Here is a 23,140-nt window from a genome sequence, read left to right on the forward strand (position 1 = left end):
CAGTATATAACTTTTTGGGCATATTTCTAAAAGAAGCATGGTGGTGGCAGCATCAAGCTATGGGGCTGCTTCTCTTCAGCTGGGATTGGGGCTCTACAAGATATATGGCTCCAAATAATATATTTTGGCACAAAACCTATTGGCCTCTGTTAGAAAGATTTAATTTTCCAGCACGACAATGACCGAAAACACAAGTCCAAGTCAACAAAGGAATGTCTTCATAAAATGCAGTGTTCAGGAATGGCCCAGTCAGAGCCAAAATCTAAATCATATTAAAACCCTGTGGAATGATTTGAAGTGGGCTGGCTGTACATAGGAGATCCCCTCGCAATTTGATTGATCTGGAGCAATTCTGCATGGAACAATGAAATAAAATTGCCAAAGCAGGATGCTTTAAGTTGGGACACAACAATTATTTCTCATCCATAATAATGATTGAACCTGGAAAGAATCAAAGCCATGCTGATATTCAGTATAAGAGGACCCCTGCTTTTGCGACATTGCTTAATCAGTTAAGGGATATATATATATATATATATATATATATATGTATATATATGTATATATATATATATATATATATATATATATATATATATATATATATATATATATATATATATATATATATATATATATATATATATATATTAGTATGTGTATATGTTTTCGTTCTTTTTCCCTCTGAAATTATTTAATCTTGATATAACTTTTTTTTTTTTTTTTTTTTTTTTTTTTTTACATCACAAAATCCTGCAGTGAAAGGGTTGAACAATAGATAATGTTTCACAGCCTTCCTTGCTCATATTTACCAAGGGTGCCAATATTAGTAGAGGTGTGTGTGCACCCTCACCATCCACTAGGAATAATTGCTCATTTATGCAGTTGGCCAATCATGTGGCATCGACGCAATGCTTAAAAGGGCTGGGCTGGTTTGAGTATTTCAGACGTTTTCTCTCGCATCAGTCTTTAGAGTTCACACAGAATGGTGTGGAAAAACATAAGCTCTATCGGTGGAAACGCTTTGTGTTTGATGAGCGAGAGGTCAGAGGAGAATCGAAAGATTGGTTTGAGCTTCCAGGAAAGATATAGTAACTGAAATGATCACTCTTTACAACCGTGGTGAGAAAAGCATCTCGGTATAGCATGCACAAAACATTGACCTTGATGTCGATTGGCTACAACAGCAGAAGACCACATCGGGTTCCACTCTCACCAGCTGAGAACGGGAATCTGAGGCTATCATGGGCACAGGCTCATTGAAAGAGGACAGTTGAAGATGGGAGGAAAAAAAATCAAGATCTTTTTCCAGTGTTCAGTTTCTTTGTCCTGTCCAGTTTCACTGAGTCTGTGACCATGATAGGTTGTCATGTGAACAGTTTTTCTCGTCTGAGTTGTGGGGGTCTCAAACTCCTGCCAAGTAATCCTTTACCTTTTAGTTGCTTGTTTACATGCTCCTACGCATTTCAGGCTCTGACTTTGTGGAAAATTTTTCTTCTTTCTGGAAATAAATGCTTAAAATTAGAGGGAAAAAAAATCCGCCAGTAGAACAGGACTATTTCAAACTTGAAATTGCTAAAATTGTCCAGAACTAGGTTTAATAATCATATTTTGGTCAAATGACTTCTTTTTTCCTTCTCTCTTCCCTCTCTTCTACCCCCCACCCCGGCAAAACCAGGTTCAGTGGTCTAGCTGTAACATTTTCTCCACCCAGGACCATGCTGCTGCTGCGATCGCCAAAACTGGTGTTCCAGGTATGTCTGTGTGCATGTCTGTTTGCCCTACAACCTTAAATGCTGGTTTAGTTCACGCAGTTGTCTGTCTTGAGACTAGCTGTCATCATAGTTTAAAGTTCGTATGGTAGGCTAATTGTAGACTAAATCCTGCACTATTGAACTTGACAGAATCCAGAATCCATATCCTTTGAGTGCAAAACTGTGTAGAAATTCTGATTGCCTAGGTTTTGCAAAACTTGTCCTACTGTTTATGGATTGTAGACCCAAAGGTGCATGATGGAACTGTTGCAACATCTGGACCTTCTTTCACGTACTCTAGAGCTGCAATAAATCCAAATTAAAGCAAAAAAAAAAAATTGAAAGCTACTTTTAAAGAAATATAATTGATTTCTTACTTGCTTATTGTTATGGTAGTCACTGAAACATCCCAGAGATTATCTGATCCTATTATGAATTATGCTAAATAGAAACGGTTTCCTGCTAATGTACACATCAAGAATAGTGTAAGATTTAGCTTACTGCTGCTTTCAACCTTGTGCCAACTTCGTGTGTGTATTTTAATTAATTCTTTTATTTTTAAAGTGTATGCTTGGAAAGGGGAGACAGATGAGGAGTATGTGTGGTGCATCGAGCAGACCATCTACTTCAAGGATGGGCAACCTCTCAACATGATCCTGGACGATGGTGGTGATCTAACCAACCTTGTGCACCAGAAATATCCCAAATTGTTAGCAGGTATAGTTCATTTTCCTTTCTCGTTTTCAAACTAATGTTATGATTTCACTGAAGGCATTAGTTTGTCTTAAGCATTTACAATTCATTTGTTATCCTTATTTTCTAATGTCAGTATCATTTTATCGCGTTACTACAAAAATCCCTCAAACAATACTGAACCACCACAGTAAGTCTGCAACAGACTCCCATATTTTGACTAAGCTTTGAGTTGCACATTGACTCTCTCACAACCTTCTCCAGGCCAGGTCTTCTGTTCAGAGTCAGAGTCCCAAACCGGTGGCCCATTTGCTTTCTAGAATGTACTAGAAAAGTCCTTCACTTCTCTAAATTACAATTATGTGTATGATTTACAAATGTTCTCATACTTGCCTGCAATTATAAGTCTGTTATGATGGTAGCATTAGGCTGTTTCATTTTTCATGATTTATTTCAGGAATTAAGGGTCTTTCGGAGGAGACCACCACTGGGGTTCATAAACTCTACAAGATGCTGAAGAAGGGCGAACTCAAAGTTCCTGCTATTAATGTGAACGACTCTGTTACCAAGGTAACTGCTATAAGTTTTACTATATAAAGTTGGAGATTGCTGAGTGATTGCAATAAATATATAAACTGACCAATCCAGATGACACAAATTCATGACACTAGCTGCGTTTACATGGACAACAATAATCCACTCTTAATCCGATTAAGACCATACTCTAATTAAGAAACTACCATGTAAACAGCAATTTTTACTTACCTTAATCTAATTAAGGAAGTAAGCAATAATCTAATTAAGACGTGTGGAGTACTCCTGTTTTAGTCGCATTATGGACTTGTAGTAGTGACATGTACACACCTTAATCACATTATGAACGTCGTATGGGAGTTTTCACCGCATTTTGCGACAGGACACGATCACACACGGCAGTTTTACGTTTTACGGCAAACGAGAGTTCGGCTGTGTCCCAAATCACATACTTTCCTACTAGAGGCCTGTAGTGGGGAAAAATACATGTAGCTCGGCTTCTATATAGACGGTAAGTACGCAATTTGGGACACACCCACCGCTTCAAGCAGTTGTCTATTAGCACGTAAAGCATGACAAATAATTAACTGCACTTAAAGCGTTCGTAAAAAAATAAATAACACCCAAAACTGTATAGGGTACCATAACGAAGACCAACTGTATGTTGATACGTGAAATTCTGGAGGGACGTCGGACGGCGTGGCGCGGTGACGTAATGACGCAGGCTGTTAATCTAATTATGTTCTAAAACATGTAAAACGGGAACATGACAGGAGTATTCTAAAAGTGACTCATGTAAACACCTTAATCACATTATGATCTTACTCAGAGTAAGGTCAATAATTAGATTACTGCTGTCCATGTAAACGTAGTCACTCATAGTGAAAAGTACAGTTGAATGGTCCCTATATTTGGGAATGATGGCCAAGTGCATTCCTAAATCTATTCATACACTGTCAATAAGTATATAACTTATGTACTAGCTAACCAGGACATCTCAAGACCATAGTTACATAAGATTCATTGCAAAACTGTGGCCTAGTCTTGACTACTTTTTTCACCTCTGTTTTTAGTTTAGAATAAACTAGTAGCCATTCTGACACTGAATATAGGAGAATTTGTTCTATGATCAGTGACATTAGCTAGGCCTTTAGGGACACCAGTGGCTGTAGTTTGTTCTATCAAGAGTCAGGGTTCTGGAGTGTATTCTTTGGGTAATGGGCAAGTGCATGTCTTCAAAGATCTAAGTGCTAAAGATGTGCACTGTCGTTAAGAATTTGTGGGAATGTTAATAATTGACGTGTTTTATTTTCTTAGAATAAGTTAAGATCAGATCAATTTCAGTGTGAGATTCTGCTAATTAACAACACAACTTTTTGAATAATCATTTCTTATCAATCCTTACCAATGCTGCCAGTAACTTTGGAGCTGACTATTTAGTTCACTTTCTTTGCGCAGAGTAAATTTGATAATCTGTATGGCTGCCGTGAATCCCTGATTGATGGAATCAAGCGGGCGACTGACGTAATGATTGCCGGGAAGGTGGCTGTGGTAGCTGGATATGGTGATGTCGGTAAAGGGTGTGTTCAGGCTCTTCGAGGCTTTGGTGCCAGAGTCATAGTCACAGAGATTGACCCCATCAATGCCCTACAGGCTGCAATGGAAGGTACCTGTTTTGCTCATTTGTCATAAAGTATATGCAATTTCTTTTTTTTTAATCTCGCAAGCGACAAAACAAATATGCTGTGTTTGATTAAGTGAATTTGAATGCCTTTGCAGGCTATGAGGTGACTACAATGGATGAGGCCTGCAAGGAAGGAAACATTTTTGTGACAACTACTGGCTGTGAGGATATCATTCTGGGCAGGTATGTCATGAGGCACTGTCATAAGCATATACTGCCATCTTGACATTGTTGTGTATGCAGCTGCATTAGATTATCTGCTGGAAAGGCGGGTAATGTTTTGTGCATCAGTGACAAAAATGGCCATCTTTTGTTCATAAGTAGTTATCCGCAGTCCCCTCCGAAACTACTGGAACAGCAAGGCTAGTTCCTTTTTATTTATTTATTTATTTTTGCTGTAGACTGAAGACATTTGGGTCTGAGATCAAAAGATGAATACAAGAAGAGTTTAGAATTTGAGCTTTCATTTCCTGGTATTTATATGTAGATGTGTTTAAACAACATAGAAAATAGCACATTTTGTATCAGCCCACTCATTTTGTAGACGAGCACAAATATTGGAACATGTGACCGACAGGTGTTTCTTGTTATTCAGGGATATATATAAACAGAAAGTAGACTTTGGGAGAAAAGCAAGCCATTTTGAGGCTGAGAAAAGAGGGAAAATCGGAGGCATTGCACAAACATGACCAATACGGCGATTTGGAATGTCCTGGAAAAAGGAAAAACAACTGGTGACTGATACATTGTGAGTGCTGTGAAGAAAACCCCAAAAACAACAGTCAGTGACATCACCAACAACTTACAATTTACAGGCACATTTTTCTGCCAATTTACAAAGAAAATGTATCCAAATTAACCGGAAGGAATTTATCATGCAGCAAGACAATGATCCAAAACACCCTGCCAACTCAAAGGACTTTGTCTAAAGTTTTAGACTGGCTAAGTCAGTCACCAGACCTTAACCCAATTGAGCACCTCCTGAAGAGGAGACTGAAGAGAGAAACCCCCCCGAAACAAACAACTGAAAGAGGCTGGGTGGAGGGGGTTTGAGAGAATAGCCTGGAAAAGCATCACAAAAGAAGAAACCCAATAAGTTGGTGATGTCAGTGAGTCAAGGGATATGCAACCAAATATAAATATTAGTATTATTTACTTTAATTTACTTCAAGACTAGTTTATTCCTTTTTCTTGCCTAAAAATTGGGTGGTCTGATATAAAAGGTTCTATTTTATGTTGATTGATGTACAGTTGGTCATGAGTTTGGATAGGGCTTGCAGAATCTGCAAAATGTTAATTTAAAAAAAAAAAGAGGGGGTCATAAAAATTGCATTTTATTTTTTCATTTAGTACTGCCCTGAATAAGCGATTTCCCACAACAGGTGTTTACATGTAGTCCACAAGACACAATAATAACTGAATTTACACAAATGACCAGTGGATGATCAGTGACTGTAAGTTTTGTGGTGGTTGTTCGAGTCCTTTGTTTGTCCTGAGCAGTTAGACTGAATCAATGTTCTTAAGAAAAATCCTCCAGGTCCTGCACATTCTTTGGTTTTCCAGCATCTTTTAGATATTTGACCCCTTTGCAACAGTGACTATCCATCTCTTCATACTGAGGACAGTTGAGGGACTCATATACAACTATTACAAAAGGTGCAAACGTTCATTGATTCTCAAGAAGGCAACACGATACATTAAGAGTCAGGGGTGTGTAAACTTTTGAACAGGATGATCGGTGTAAAGTGGGGGAAATGAGTATTGAACGCCTCAACATTTATTATTTTTTTTTCAGTAAATATATTTCCAATGAGGTTATTCACATAGGGTTGGGCTTTTTCACCAGACATCGGTATTAACTCAAGAAATCTGGAAATATAAAAAATTCAACATTTAAAATCCATAAATAAGATTGTGTAATAAAGTGGAATGACACGGGGTGGGGGAGTATCTAACGCGCCAAGAAAAAGCAGTTCTCCAAGGCAAGGAACCAGCTGAAATATGTAATAGTTAGAGTAATTATACCGCCTATCTGTGCAAATTAATATCAGCTGGGTTAGTAAATTGATGGTCTATAAAAAAGGCTTTTCGGCACCAAGGTGTCACACAAGAAACATCTCATGATTTGATAACAGCAAAGAGCTCTCCCAAGACCTTCGGAACCTTATTGTTGCGGAACGTATTGATCGAATTGGATACAGAAGTATTTCAAATCTTCCAGTAAGCACCATTGGGGCCATTATCCACAAGTGGAAGCAACATCACTCCGTAATCAACCAGCCACGCACAGGAGCTCCTTGCAAGATTTCTGACCAGGGAGTCAGAAGAATAGTCCGAATGGTAGCCAAAGAGCTCCAGAAACACTTGGAGGCAGCAGGTACCATCGTCACAGAGAAAACAATAGGCAACGCATTCCACTGCTCACGCTCACTCTGCAAGACTCCATTACTAAAGAAAAGGCATGTCGAAGCTCGTTTAAAGTTTACTACAACTATGGGGGGAGAGTGTAGTCTGTTCAGTCGAGAGCAAAATTGATCTTTTTGGCTGTCGTTCAATTCAGTTTTATTTGTATAGCGCTTTTTACAATAGACATTGTCTCAAAGCAGCTTTACAGAAACATATAAACACAGGATACAGATTTTAAATGTGCGGATTTATTCCAATTGAGCAAGCCGGTGGCAAGGAAAAACTCCCTAAGATGTTCAGAGGAAGAAACCATGAGCGGAACCAGACTCAGAAGGTAACCCGTCCTCATCTGTGTAACAACAGATAGTGTAAAAAAGTTAATTATGGTTTAATATGAAGTCTGTTTGGCCTTCGAAGCAGCCGTAGTCCCAGCAACCACAGTGAGTGTGTCCATCTGGAATTGGAGTAGATGAGAGCTCCATCCAGAGGTAGGGCATCCGAATGGATCAGGCAGGTCCAGAGAGGAGAAAGGATCAGGCTCTCTAGTATCTTCATAAAATCGTGTGTGGCTCGACAGAAGGAGAGATGGAGAGAAAAGATTATTAGGACTGTGCTTAGTGTAACAAAGTCTAGTCAGGGTAGGCTTGAGTAAACAAATACGGTTTAAGCCTAGACTTAAACACCGAGACTGTGTCTGAGTCCCGATCACTAATAGGAAGACAGTTCCATAACTGTGGGGCTCTATAAGCGAAAGCTCTTCCCCCGTTGTAGCCTTCGCTATTCGAGGTGCCGTCAAATAGCCTCCATCTTTTGATCTAAATAGGCTTGGCGTATCATATAAAAGCAAAAGTCTCTTAGATACTGTGGCGCGAGACCGTTTATTGCTTTATAGGTTAATGATAGTATTTTATAATCAATGCGAGATTTCACTGGGAGCCAATGCAGTGTGGATAAGATCGGGGTGATGTGGTCGTATCTTCTGGTTCTAGTTTGGACTCGAGCAGCTGCATTCTGGACTAAGTGGAGTTCATTTATGCTCCTAATGGAACATCCAGACAGTAAGGCATTACAGTAATCGTGACGAAAGCATGAACAATCATGTAGTGACAATAAATTTCGTATCTTAGAAATATTTCTGAGATGAAAGACTATCCTAGTAATATTATCTACATGAGCATCAAATGATAGACTGGAGTCAATAATTACTCCAAGGTCTTTTACTGCTGTACATAACGAAACGGAAAGTCCATCCAGAGTTTCTGTGAGATCAGAAAGATTACTTCTAGCTGCACGTGGTCCTAGTACAAGTACTTCTGTCTTATCAGAATTAAGTAAAAGGAAGTTAATAAGCATCCAATGTCTAATGTCCTTTACATGTCCTTTGTGGCTACATAAGTTATGCTGGTATAAAGAATTAAATTTATGACTAGGTTTTTGTGTGATGACTAGATTTTGACTACGGATGAGGCCAACACCGCCTCCTCTACCAGTTCAACGAGGCTGATGTACATAACTGTATCCAGGAGGACTGGCTTCATTTAATGCGATGTACTTGATGGTTTAATCCAAGTTTCCGTTAAACACCTTTATATTGCATTCCTGATCAGTAATGATTTCGTTAACAATAAGAGCCTTAGACGCAAGAGATCTAATGTTTAATAGTCCTAGCTTCAGTTCAGAGGTACTGGATGTGCATTTGGTATGATCTATTTTTATGTTAATTGGGTTATTAAAACAAACTTTCCGAAATTGTCTATGTATTTGTATAGCTCGGGGAACAGACACAGTCTCTATTGTATGTACTACAAATGTAGAACTATTAATTGAACATTGATTATGATGAATGTTGTTATTGTAGAACTATGTACTTGCAGTAGGTAGTCACATGGTGTGTAGCGTCTTGGAGATGTTGTCTGACAGCTGCTCCCAGAACAGATTCCAGTTATTTACAAACAGCAGATTCTGTTCATTACACTAGGAAACTAACCAGTCATTCAAAGCAAGAAGTCTTCTGAACTTTTCAGCCCCACGTCGGTATATGGGAAGAGGTCCAGAGACGATGATCTTCGTGGTGGTTGATCTCCCTCATACCATCTTGATCAGGCTGGTGAAGTCTGGCGCAGCCTGATGTCGTTCGCCCCCGCGTGCAGCACGACCGCTCCAATGCTCTCGTCCTTCTTCAGGATTCCTGGTACTTGCGCAGTGACATCAAGTGCACGAGCACAAGAAAAACAATGTGTGTACCTTACCCTTATTTGAAGTGACGTGGACATTTCGGGGTGAAGCGGTTCCTGGTTGGGATCTCGAACACTGGAGGTGTGGTAGCAGGAGAGGTCCTCGTCTGGGGTCTGGCCCGCACCTTCTGCCGCTGGTTCACCCAAGGTCTGTGGTGTGTCGGTGCCAGCGTGACGGAGACCTCGGCTGGATAGGTCTTGGATGCATGGTCCCTGCACAGAGAAACACACGGCTTAGAGGGGCGGGGAGTGGGAGTACCACGCTGCATGCTTACCTTGGATGTGCAGGCGGAAGCACAAGATGTTTCCAGCATGGTTCTTCACTCCAGCAGCTGGGCCTGCTTGTCGAGTAGGCCGCGGATCTGTTTCTCCACATCCTCCCGTTCCAACAGCACCATGTGCAGCTCGAGCGAGTCCTCCTCTGCACTCAAAAGCAGAGAAACAACCGACATATTTGCTTTGAAAAAAAACAGCGGTAAATGAGATAAATGTGAAATGTAAGTAAAGCTAGTGGTAAGGTGATGCTACCGGGCTGCAAGCTAGTCACCGATGTTTATAAGATCCAATGAAACTTAGCAACAGCGCAACGTTACGATTGTTTTTACCTAAAATAGTATCAGTGATATTTGTTAATGTTATATAGGTTAAAACAAAAAAATATATATTTTTAAAGTATAGAGATTAGCGTCGGCTCGAGGGACACTGCTTCCTGTGACACTGCTTCCCTACTACACATCATGTTTGGAGAAGAACTAGCACTGGACATCACCCTTAAAACACTATAGCAACAGTGAAGTTTGGAGGTGAAGCATCATGGTGTGGGGCTGTTTTTTCATCACATGGTACTGGCAACTTCATATAATTGAAGGAATGATGAATGGAGCCCTTTACCCGGAGATTCTTGAGAAGAATCTACTGACATCCACCTGGATGATATGTGGGTGGACCTTCCAGAAGGAAAATGATCCAAAGCATACAGCAAACGAAACTCTCAACTGGTTTCAGAGAAAAAAAAATCAAGATGATAGAGTGGACCAGTCAATCACCTGACTTGAATCCAATCGAACAAGCTTTAATTGTTTAAATTATTTTGACTGTAATTACCAAGACTAAGTGTTGCCAGCTTTCCTTCACAGATATGGTAAGGATAACTGTTGAAAACAACATGGAAAACTTTAAATATTCCTTAGATTCATTTCAAACCCTGAAACCACCACCACCCCCAGAACCCAGACAGCACCTAAGCTCTCTGAAAACCTATGGTAAACCCTGATATAGTCACTGTTGGAGAATGCTGGAAAAGCAAAGAATGGGCAGGATTTTTCTGAAGAACAGTGGGCAGTCAAATTGCTCAGGATCAACAAGAGACTCATGAACAACCATCACAAAACACAAAAACAGTCAATCATTCTGGTAACAACACCGTATTAAGAATCGAGTTTATGTAAATGTTTGAACGGGTTTGTTTGTCTAAATTCAGTTATTATTGTGTGTTCTGGACTATATGTAAACAGCTGTTGTGAAATGGATTATTTTATTCAGGACAGTACTATTTAAAAAAAAAAAAAAAAAAGTGGAATTTTTATGGTCATTTTTTAGTTATTTATTTATTTTTAGTAAAATGTTGCAGACGCTGCAAGGCACATATAAACTCATGACATCAACTGTAAATACCAGGAAATAAAAGCTGCAATCCTAAACTCTCGTCTCATTTGATCTCGAACCCAAATGTCTTTGGTGTATAGCACAAACCAATGTCTACTTTTTTTGGGGGGGGGGGGGGGGTTGGATTGGCTAATAGTTCTTATTCTTTACATTTGAGTCATTCACAATACCCTAGTAATGGTAACACAGGAGGTGGATTTGTCAAAAATAATGGTGGATACAAATTACACTCACTTGTGCATTTTTTTTATTGTGGTAATTCTCTCACCAGTTACACTGATTTAAACCCAAATTGGCAGTCCTAGTAGTCAGAAATTTTGTCTATGACCAAGCCAAAAAGGAACCTTCAAATTTGTGAACAGGAGTACATGAAAATACAAGCTAATAAATGCCTTCAATATAAATTTGTTAGTCTCGATTTGATTAAAATATATATATATATATATATATATATATATAAAAAAAATCTTATTTTTGAACTCCCCTTCTTGGTAAAGGGCTGGCATAAGTGATGTAGTTCATATTTATGAGATATGTAACTTGGTCATGGTCATTATAACTAGGCTTACCAACCTACACACCTCGGGTACAGCTGTCCCTATATGTGTAAATGAGTTGAAAAACTTACTCAGTCTCCTCTTCAGGAAGTAAAATGCATGCATAGTTAGGTGAATGTCTGGTGATCAACTTGCTCATATACATTAGAGCTATGTGAAGAGTAACCTGTTGAGCTTGGGGAAAACACTGGAGACAAAAGATATACAGCTGATATGACCCAGACACAGTCAAGCTAGCCATTATATCTTTCTAACATGTGGCAGATATTACACTTGCCACTTAGGACTCAGCCATTGAATGCTCATGCTACCAGTTGGAGCAAACCCAATGGAATTCAAGTTGGTGCTACAGGCTTTTCAGAAGTAGGTTTTCATACTCTGAATACACCCCTGAAACCACAAATGAAAATGTTTCTTTGGGTCAGTGAATGGGGCCCAAGCTTGCTTGGTTAACTTGCATTAATATGTAAAGGTAGGGAATACGTCACCCATCAGTGATGGTTACTACAGGCACTTACCTTACCCCCAGTGTAAGATCTACCAGATGTAATTGAGGGTGATCCACTAGCCCTGGAAGACTGCTGCAAGTTTGTTTGTCAAAACGATATCTGAGCAGTCAGCTAGAGCAATCACCAGGACTGAATCTCCTCAGGGTGCACAATTATCTCCTCAGTTGGGCCTTTCCACAGTTCCACAGCCTCACTGAGAGTAACTCGTCCACCAGCCCAGTGGACACTCTGTCAAGATCCAGGGCACTGAGATCTGCACCCAGAAGTGGTGGCTAAGATCTGAGAGGATTTGCTAAGGTCAACCTCTTCACCAATGCTAAGATCACACATTGCCGATTATGGTTCTCCTTGGCAATGCCGGACCATTTTGGTTTTGACAGTAAAACAGTTTACAAGTGAAGGTGCACAAGCCTATAGTAGATGGCGAGAACACAACCTATGGCTGTACTCACCATCTGATACAGGATTTTGCTAATCTACTGGTGATCCATACCATAGTTTATAGAATCTGTGTAATGAAATGCTTGGCAAGACCTTGGCTTCCACTTGCTAGAAGTCCAAGCTCCCCAAGCATATCTTCTGTCTCAAATGTACTGAGAGATTTGACAGCCTTAGCCTGTGGGTCTGGATCCTCTGAATGAATTAACCTAAAAGTCGAGGAAACACTTCTGAACACAAGGGATCCTAGCACATGGGCTTTAACAAAAAAAAAGTGTTGAATACAAATCAGATAATGGCTATATTAAAAATAAATAAATAAAAAAAACTACATTCCTGAAAATACTTGTATCAAATGTCAAGACAGTAATTTAGTTTAAAACGACGCAAGCAGTAATGTACCTGCCTGGAATAGGACACAAGTGTATTTTGCCCCAATCCACAGTGAAAAGGTATGCTTTCACCAAGGATAATGTTTGTAGATTTGTAGACATGGCGATACTAAAATCTTCCATCACACCCACCTCCCTGCCAACTACCAACCTTCTGGAAGATGTGTTAGAAGAAAGCCTTTTCTCTCCGTTAACCACAAATGTAAATTCCAGGATATTGCTAGACTGTACTGAACCTTTGAGTGGAATTAGATTCTTGGTCAGATGAGACCGATGTACTCAGTGAGTTTGGCATAAAAGAAGGATGGTTATACAAAAAACTCTAACAATCAGACATGGATGACAACAACAAGCAATATACAGAAAGCTAGTCTCACCTAAGAGAGAGAACACTGATTATAAACAGGACCACATTAGGCTGTCTTAAGTAGCTAACATAACTGCCAGAGAACTGACTACACTAAACTAAACTCCCTTTAAAAAAAAAAAAAAAATATATATATATATATATATATATATATATATATATATATATATATATATATATATATATATATATATATATATATATATATATATAAAAAAAAAATATATATATATATATAAAATATATGTGTGCATTTATTTATTTATTTATTTATTTATTTATTTATTTATTTTAAGTAAATACACTGGGTGGCCCTCTAACGTAATGTGTCTAAACATATTGTATAGGTCCCCCTTGTGCTGCCAAAACAACTCTGACCCTTCGAGGCATGGACTTTACAAGCCCCCTGATGGTGTGCTGTGGTATCTGGCACCAAGACGTTAGCAACAGATCCTTTATGTCCTGTAAGTTGTGAGGTGGGCCTCCATGAATGAGACTTGTTTGTCCAGCACGTCACACAGATGCTTGATCGGCTTGAGATTTGGGGAATTTAGAGGCCAAGTCAGAGAAAATGTGATTCACCTGACTAGGCCAACTTCTTCCATTGCTCCACCGTGCAGTTCTGATGCTAACGTGCCCGTTGTAGGTGCTTTTGGCCGTAGACACAGGTCAGCATGGGCACTCTGACTGGTCTGCGGCTACACGGCCCCATACACAGCAAGCTGCCATGCAGTGTGTGTTCTGACACCTTTCTATTATAGCTAGCATAAACTTTTTTCAGTAATTTGTGCTACAGTAGATCTTCAGTGGGATCGGACCAGACAGGCTATCATTCACTCCCATGCACATGTTGTCCGACCTGCTGTTTTGGAGATGATCTTGGCCCAGTTGTCTAGTCATCATAACCTGGCCCTTGTCAAAGCTGTTCAGATCCTTATACTTGCCCATTTTTCCTACTTCTTGACGTTGAAGTAACTTCGAGAATTTACTGTTCACTTGCTGCCTAATATATCCCACCCCTTGACGGGTGCAATTGTAAGGAGAATCGGTGTTATTCATTCCACCTGTCAGTTGTTTTTAATGTTATGCTGATTGGTACACTGATATGTAAGTGCATGCACAGTCTTACCATTTCTCAATCAATTTAAGCTAGCATAAAGTGTGAGAAACTAGCACACAATTGGGCTTACAATAAAGGAGGGAGTCAGAAATATAAATAACAAAGCAGATTATCATTAGCAGCAAACACTAGCAGAGACCAAGAATCCAACAACCAACCAACCCTGAACAAGCAGGTGATGATGAATCCTCCTGTCGAAAGAAGACAAAACTAAGGGGAAAAAATATTTCTTAACAGAAAACTGTATTGTGTACATATTTGTTTATAGTAAAAACTGTAAAGTTTTAACATTTTGGATTACCATTTAATGTTCTGTTTGTTTATTCTGTCTGTTTTTCCAAACCACAGGCACTTTGAGCAGATGAAGGATGATGCCATTGTTTGCAACATTGGCCATTTTGATTGTGAGATTGACATGAAGTGGCTCACTGAAAATGCTGCAGAGAAAATCAATGTTAAACCTCAGGTAATAGATTGATTAGTCATCATGAGCACTTACTCATTCAAACTACAGTTTACACAGTGATCTATTGTATATTACATAGCCATACACACAAATAAAGACATAGAACTAACCACAAGGGACATGTTTAGCTCAAAGCGTGAGAACAAATGGCAATATTATATACATCAAATCTCTATGCTTCTATTTTTATGTGAAAACAAGAACCAAGACTGTTAAATCCAGAACCAGTGAAAAAAATTATGGAGTTAGAATTGTTTCATAATTCCAAATAAATCGATTACAATCCACAAATATGTGTAGGGAGATTTACAAAAACTAAACAAATTCACAAATGTGTTGAATGAGATCCACAAATGTTAGTAGTTTCACAAAAATAACTGAAATTGACAAATAAAATTAGATTTGCAAAATTTTTTAAATTTATTTATTTATTTATTTATTTATACAAACATTATGTCATAACCACAATTCTGCCCTGCATTCATTTGCGGATCGTGTCCTGTGCGTTTGTGGATTTTGAAACATTTCTAGACATTTTGTGGATGTGTGCACTGTTGAATAATTGGACTCCGCCCACCATTTACTCAGCCAATTAGATAACCGCCACGTTGCACTGACCAATCGTAGCGTGTTCTCACTCCAACCAATCACGTTTTGTTTTACAATCAGGATGGGAACAGAGCCTACAAATCTACACCTGCATGCAGCAATTCACAAATGAATGCAGGGCAGAGTTGTTTGTGGCCATAAAAACATTTGTAAAAAAAAAAATTATTTGCAAATCTTATCTTATTTGTCAATTTCATTTATTTTTGTGAAACTAATAATATGTATTTGTGGATCTCATTCAATGCATTTATGAATTTGTTTCATTTTTGTAACTCTCTCTATATTTATTTGAGGATCATAATCTATTTATTTGGAATTATGAAACAATTCTAACCCCATAAATTGGTGCTGTAAGTTCAGTTGTTTAGTATTAATAATAATAATAATAATAATAATATTTGGTTGAAGTTCAGTTAAAATAATATTAAAATAAATGATAATGTTCACACAAACTTTATATTTGCAACCAAGTAGGCATGGGAAAATGAATTGATTTTTGTTTAATTAGAAGTATGAGATTTAAAACCTGTTTCCAGGTTAAGTATCCAACCCTCCGTTCATTCATTGGTGTGTGCATCCCTCTGAGATTCTCGTTAGCATATCACAAGAACAAGCGGTTGAATGTTTGTAGAATTTAATCATTACCAGCAGATGAACTGATTGGAATTGATCCAAACCAGGTCAAAGTCTAAAGTCACAGCAAGGTAAAATGTCTGATAAAGGTCAAACTTTCTTCAGTCGCTTTCTTCCTGTTTGAAGTATATTTTAAGGGTATTTGAGGCAAACAGTGGGGAGAAATGAGGATTCAACACAACAACATATATAAATATTTTCTAGGGCTGCAACTAACGTTTATTTTTAACTAACGATCTGTTAGTTGGCAGAGTATTTTTTCGATTAATCGGATGGGGCGGGCAAACTTTCAGTACCTTTTTTTTTGTTGTTGTTGTTTATTTAAAATAAACTCCACAACTGAGTTACAAGTATAAACTTCAGACTAAAACTTGACGCAACCAAAACAGAAAAGAACCCAATACACACACACACACACACACACACACACACCCAGAATATATATATATATATTATTAATTTAGGACTGTAGTTTAATTTGGTGCTTTTTCTGCATCCATAAAAATAATGCATAAATACTATAAAAGAAATGTTTATTTATATATATATATATATATATATATATATATATATATATATATATATATATATATATATATATATATATATATATATATATAAACATTTATTTAATAGTATTTCCAGTATATTATAATAAATCCAGTATAGTATATGATACTGGATTTATTTTTATTTTTTTCCATGAGCTGTAAATCGTAATTCTCAATATTAAAACTAGAAAAGGCTTGAAATATTTCACTTTGTGTAATGAATCTAGAATATATGAAAATTCCACTTTTTGAATTAAATTACAGGGGGAAAATAAATAACTTTTCCATGATATTTTAATTTTGAGATGCACCTGTATGATCCTTCTCTTTTTATTATTAACATTTTGCCAATTCTGCAATTCATATGTATGACTTCAACTGTATTTTTGAATGTCTTCATATATCCGTTTATGTTGTTACCGCAAAAAATGCCATGAAAAATCATGATATATAGTTTTAAGTCTCTATCACCCATCCCTACTTACTAACTTTGCTTGTTCTTTGACTATTGTTGTTGAAATAATAAAATACCAAAAATATGGCATTTTTTTACACCGTTCTTTAGTTAATAATTAATTGGGTATCTTGTTGGGGTACTGTTCTTTACTGATAAACTCCTTGACTTTGGATTGTGTTTTTAACAGTAGTTCAAGAATGAGTTAATTTACTGTGTTTGGATTCTCTCATAATTCTGTTCTTCTCCTTCACCAGGTTGATCGTTACCTTTTGAAGAATGGACGGCATGTTATTGTATTGGCTGAAGGGCGACTTGTGAACTTGGGATGTGCCATGGGTCACCCCAGCTTTGTTATGAGCAACTCCTTTTCCAATCAAGTCCTTGCCCAGATTGAGCTCTGGGCCAATACTAGCAAATACACAGTTGGTGTGTACTTTCTGCCCAAGAAGGTAACTTTTTTTTTAATCTAATTGTTCAGATGATTAAGAGCCATGCTGCACTGCACAGAACATTTTACCCTATTGAAGTTGTGTATATAAAAAGCTGTATATTTCTACAATATGCACAGGAAGAATACCGTTGAAGTTTGCAAGTATATGCAATGTAAACAAATTGTACAGCATCCAAACAAACTTAACAAATGTTTTCAAGCTAGACTTAAACACTGAGACTGTGTCTGAGTCCCGAACACTAATTGGAAGACTGTTCCATAACTGTGGGGCTCTATAAGCGAAAGCTCTTCCCCCTGCTGTAGCCTTCACTATTTGAGGTACCAACAAATAGCCTGCATCTTTTGATCTAAGTAGGCGTGGCGGATCATAGACCAAAAGTTCACTCAGGTACTGCAGCGTGAGACCATTCAGTGCTTTAAAATTTACTAGTAGTATTTTCAATAATCAATAGGAATTTGATTGTGGATAAGATCAGGGTGACGTGGTCATATCTTCTGGTTCTAGTAAGGACTCTTGCAGCTGCATTCTGGACTAATTGGAGCTTGTTTATGCTCCTACTGGAATAGCCAGACAGTAATGCATTACAATAATCCAACCTAGAAGTAACAAAAGCATGAACTAGTTTTTCTGTATCATTTAGTGACAATATTTCTTATCTTAGAAATATTTCTGAGGTGAATGAAGTCTATTCTAGAAATTTTATCTACATAAGCCTCAAATGAAAGACTGGAGTCAATAATCACACCAAGGTCTTTTACTGCTATACATGATGAAACAGAAAGACCATCCAGAGTTACTGTGTAATCAGAAAGCTTACTTCTAGCTGCACGTGGTCCTAGTACAAGTTCTTCTGTCTTGTCAGAATTGAGTAGAAAGGAAGCTAATAAGCATAGTGTCTAATGTCTTTTACAGATTCTTCAACTTTATTAAGGTCACCTGGCTTCGCTGAAACATACAGCTGTGTGTCATCAGAATAACAGTGGAAGCTAATTCAATGTTTATGAATAATTTTACCCACAGGTAGCAAATATAAAGAAAAAGGCAATGGGCCATAAACTGAACCTTGCGGAATACTAAACTGTACCTTAGTATGAATAGAGAAGTCACCATTTACATCTACAAACTGACATGGGCTGTTCACGTAACTCCAACAACGTTTTCTAGTCTATCAAGGAGAATAGTATGATCAATGGTATCAAAAGCTGCTTTACAGTCAAGCAAAAAGACACAACCCTGATCAGAGACCAGTAGAAGGTCATTTACCACTTTAACTAGTGCAGTCTCTGTGCTATGATGAGGCCTAAATCCTGACTGATGCATACATGAAATGTTATTCCTATGTAGGTATGAGCATAACTGCTGTGCTACAAATTTTTCTAGGATCTTGGTGATAAAGTGGAGGTTTGGTAACTGACAGGGGTTGTCTGGTTTTTTTAATCAAGGGTTTGATAACTGCTAGTTTAAAAAATTAGATACATAGCCAGAGCTAAGGGAAGAATTTACTATTTTCAGCAGAGGTTCGATTGTTTCTGGAATTATCTGTTTGAAGAAACATGTAGGTAAGGGATCTGGTGCAGAAGGGTGTTTCTCAAAGAGAAGGCTGCATCCTTCCTAGAAAAGTCCTTCAAGGCTTCTAGGCTAGACTCCTCCTCAGCATTGAACGCTAGAATAAGATGGCCCAGTAAGTCCGCATGGCTATGTCATGAAGGTTTCCGCCCTCGCGGTAATGGTGCAAAAACTTTGAAAACAGAAATTATAAAACTTCTGCTTAACATATAGTATTAATACTTAAGAGCTTGAGCTACAAATAATATATTCAAGCTTAACTTAAATCATTCTGTTTTACTTTTGTTAGGGCTGTGACGTATTTGAGATCTGCAGTGTATGAAAACCGCCACAAAAATATAACGGTGTTACGTTATGGCAGTATTACGGTGAATTGCTAGCAACACTGTAATATGTTCTTTATTTTTCCAGTCCCAAAGCCATAACGGTAATGCCATAACATTTTTATAATACAAAAATGACTATTTTTTGTAATTGTAGCACTGTAGTACTATTTAAAAATAATTTAGGAAATACTTTTAATAAGAAGAAAAAAAAACTATTCGAAATACATTTTAAAGATCTTTTATATTAACTGACTATATAATGCAGTATAGCGAATGCGAATCATATGACAACAGTCGGTGGTCTCCCAGTGGTTTATAACATGGGCAGCATTTAATTTACAACAAAACAAAAGAAAACAGGAATGCCTTCATCTCCAAAAATATTTTTGGTCTTCTGTTTCATAACTTTTTTTTTTTTTCCGTGAATTGTGTGCAAAGCATTGTGGGTGATTGGAGGACGCGAAGGATACACTGATGCATCCTTCAAAATCTGCCGAATTAAGCCTGCCATCCAAGGATCCTTCAAATTGAGACAGCCTTCGATAGCGCTTGATGACATGGCAGCTGAGATATGCAGTCTTACTAGGATGCAGCCTTCTGTTTGAGAGACACCCATGTTGATTTTGATGAGGGAAATATTTTGGCCTCTGTAAGGGGAGTGAAACCTTCTAATCAAATATTTTACCACTGAAAAAATTCAAGAAGTCATCACTGCTACATATTGAAGGTGTGGTGGTGTTCCTAATTAAGAATCTAGGAGCACAGAGCTTTTCTATAGTTCAGGAGGCACTCCATCCATAATGTTTGAAATACTAACAATTTAGTTTGATGCTATTTACGTTCTAAATTCCGAGTCGTCTATTTTGGTGTGTGTGGTTGTTATACCAGGGTGCTAGTTTTTTCTCTCTATTTTTAAGTAGAGCTACATTATCTAGCATGCAGTGGAATGTTGACTCTAAGCATTCAGTTGCCTGATCGAGTTCTGTGGGATCAGATGGTGATCCAGTCGTAGTTGATAACTTTGGGAGATTACTGATAAAACTGTAAAACTGCATTAGCTGCTGTGCATGTATGTTTGACGTGGTAGCGTGGCAAGGTGCATACAGTGCCCTCCACTAATATTGGCACCCTTAGTAAATATGAGCAAACAAGGCTGTGGAAAAATTTTCTTTGTTGTTTAACCTTCTGATCTTTTGTTTAAAAAATTCATAAAAATACTCTGCTTTCATGGATATCAAACAGTTGCAAACAAAACACAGGTTTATTAAAAAATATATATTTGTTAAATATAGGTGTGCAACAATTATTGGGACCCTTTTAGTCAATACTTTGTGCTACCTCCTGTACTTTTCCATATGGCTACCTCTCTGTGTGCACCAAAACCACTTATGGCATTTATTGCCAAAAAGCTCTATTTTGGTTTCATCTGACCATGGAGCTCGATCCCATTTGAAGTTTCAACAGTGTCTGGCAAACTGGAGATGCTTGAGATGAGAGTAGAGGCTTTTTTCTTGAAACACTTCCAAACAACTTGTAGTGATGTCGGTGACTTCAGATTGTAGTTTTGGAGACTTTCTGACCTCAAGACACAACTAACTTTGGCAACACTGGTAAATCTACTAATTATTTTAAATTAATTAATTTAGCTCATTCTTAATTTGAATGAAATTTACAAGGTCAATTAATGATATGGGTAATAGTTTCCATTGTCCCCACAGTTTACATTGGTATTGCTCCACACAGAGTAATGTTAAGTTCTGAGGATGTACACAAGATTGCAACCATCTTGCATGTGTGTACTCATAGGGAAAAAAACAACTATAATCCATACTAAAGAGGTTAAGCCTGGAGTTGCATCTGCATATAATGAAATTAAGTGCTGGAAGTGATGAGCTTTGAAACCTCAAATGGAGTAATATGCTCCAATAGCTATTGAGTGCTCAATTCCCATTGCAGACAGAATAGGCAACAAGAAGTCTTGTTGTGCATTGTTGGTTTATACTGATGTCATGGGGCTAAGATTAAAGCATTTCTCATAAATTTATAATGTTGTCTTTACCACCAGAATAACACTTCAGTCAAATCCAAAGGGTGAAAGGATAAATGTGCAGACAGGATCTTCCCAGCACATGAATTCAGCAGAAAGTTCTTCAGATGGAGAAATATGGGAGTGTAGTCGGAGTTCAGCCTTGTCATGCAATTTGTCTTCCTTCCTCTCTAACCAAATGTGTGAACGATTACCCAATATACAATATAACAAGATTTTAGGTCATTTATGCTATAACATATTCAGAGTGGCTTAGCGCATTGTATTTTAAAATGGTCTTCATGTGACTTTGTACCACTTATCTATATCTTTACATACGTTCCTTTTCTCTTATGGTGACCCATATAAGATCAGAACACTCTGGTACAGAATACACTCTCAAATAATAAAAAATCATCATGAAGAGAATGAAACAGATTTTAAGCATGAGAGAAAGTAAAGGAAAATCAAATAATTCTGCACCCCCCCCCTCACTTGATTATATGAAAATAATAAACACGTACATTGATTTATGCAAGCGAACATTCATAACCTTTCCATAGTGAAAGAAAATTCATTCCTAACACTCGATCTACAAGACGCATATAAGAATAATATGGGACCTACTTCATCCTTCAGTGTACCTAGTATGGATATAGGATGTACAGGCCTTTGGATTGACTCTTAGCTTAGTAACAAGACATACCATCAGTTTAATACATATCCAAACCAAGAGGATAACCAAAATTAAGTCAGCAGACCATAATATTGTTTATCCACTTCCACAATGTTCCAAACATACCTTCTAACATGTCCCATCATTTCTAGTCATAGTTTCTAGTTCACCATATAGCTAGGCTCAACCACACTCGAGTCAACCATGACTGCCAGAAATCTGTATTTATATATATATATATATATATATATATATATATATATATATATATATATATATATATATATATATATATTACACACACACACACACATTATATGACAACTAAGAATAAGAGTATCTGTTGTAATTGTGACGAGGAGGGTCATGATAATGGAAGCTGTCAGATGCCATCCAAGTGCTGCAATTGTGGAGGCGCACATATGGCTACAGCAAAAGAATGCCCGATGCGGCTTTAAGAGAAAGAGATCCAGAAAATCAGTTGTACAAGGAAAATCGGCTATACTGAAGCATATAAACAGTTTTCCATGATCCCCCTCCTCCTTTGCTTCAGTAGCCAAAAATAAACACCTCCAGTCAATTGCCCAACAGATCTGACCTGGTTACAAAAGGATAAACCACAGATTGTCAGTAACATTAAAGGTGCAGCACATCTATAGAAAATCAACCATAATAATCTATAACTGAACCAATCAGAAATGGAAAATCAAACAGTTAACAAACACACTCTAAAATATCACAAGATGAGAACATAAAAACCAAAACAATTAAAGATTTCGAAATGAGAGACAGCGGTTATATCAGCAGAAGCCATTCTTCAAAAGGCAGAACAAGGGGGAGTGTACCAGTACTCCTTACGTAATTATGGGCTATACAGTCATTCAGTGGAACTGTCGCTAATAGAGCTCATTTTTAGGCAATTAATTAATATAATATTGCTGGTTTTAAAACACTTATAGAAAGCACATATCCAAGCAGTGCTATGGAGCCACTTCATGTGTAAACCATAATGAATTTTCTTTTAC

The 23,140-nt window shown here is 37.6% G+C and overlaps 1 protein-coding gene across 1 annotated transcript in view; it reads left to right on the top strand.

The window, feature by feature from the left end:
- ahcy (adenosylhomocysteinase) overlaps positions 1-23,140 on the top strand; it is a 29,442-nt gene that overhangs the window by 5,040 nt on the left and 1,262 nt on the right. Inside the window, exons 3-9 of the mRNA XM_017482056.3 lie at positions 1,679-1,754; positions 2,319-2,471; positions 2,905-3,017; positions 4,440-4,647; positions 4,761-4,848; positions 14,702-14,819; positions 17,324-17,518. Of these exons, the coding sequence (XP_017337545.1) occupies positions 1,679-1,754; positions 2,319-2,471; positions 2,905-3,017; positions 4,440-4,647; positions 4,761-4,848; positions 14,702-14,819; positions 17,324-17,518 (951 nt within the window). The remainder of the gene's footprint in view (positions 1-1,678; positions 1,755-2,318; positions 2,472-2,904; positions 3,018-4,439; positions 4,648-4,760; positions 4,849-14,701; positions 14,820-17,323; positions 17,519-23,140) is intronic.

Source organism: Ictalurus punctatus, chromosome 12 (genome assembly GCF_001660625.3).
Source record: "Ictalurus punctatus breed USDA103 chromosome 12, Coco_2.0, whole genome shotgun sequence".
NCBI lineage: Eukaryota > Metazoa > Chordata > Actinopteri > Siluriformes > Ictaluridae > Ictalurus > Ictalurus punctatus.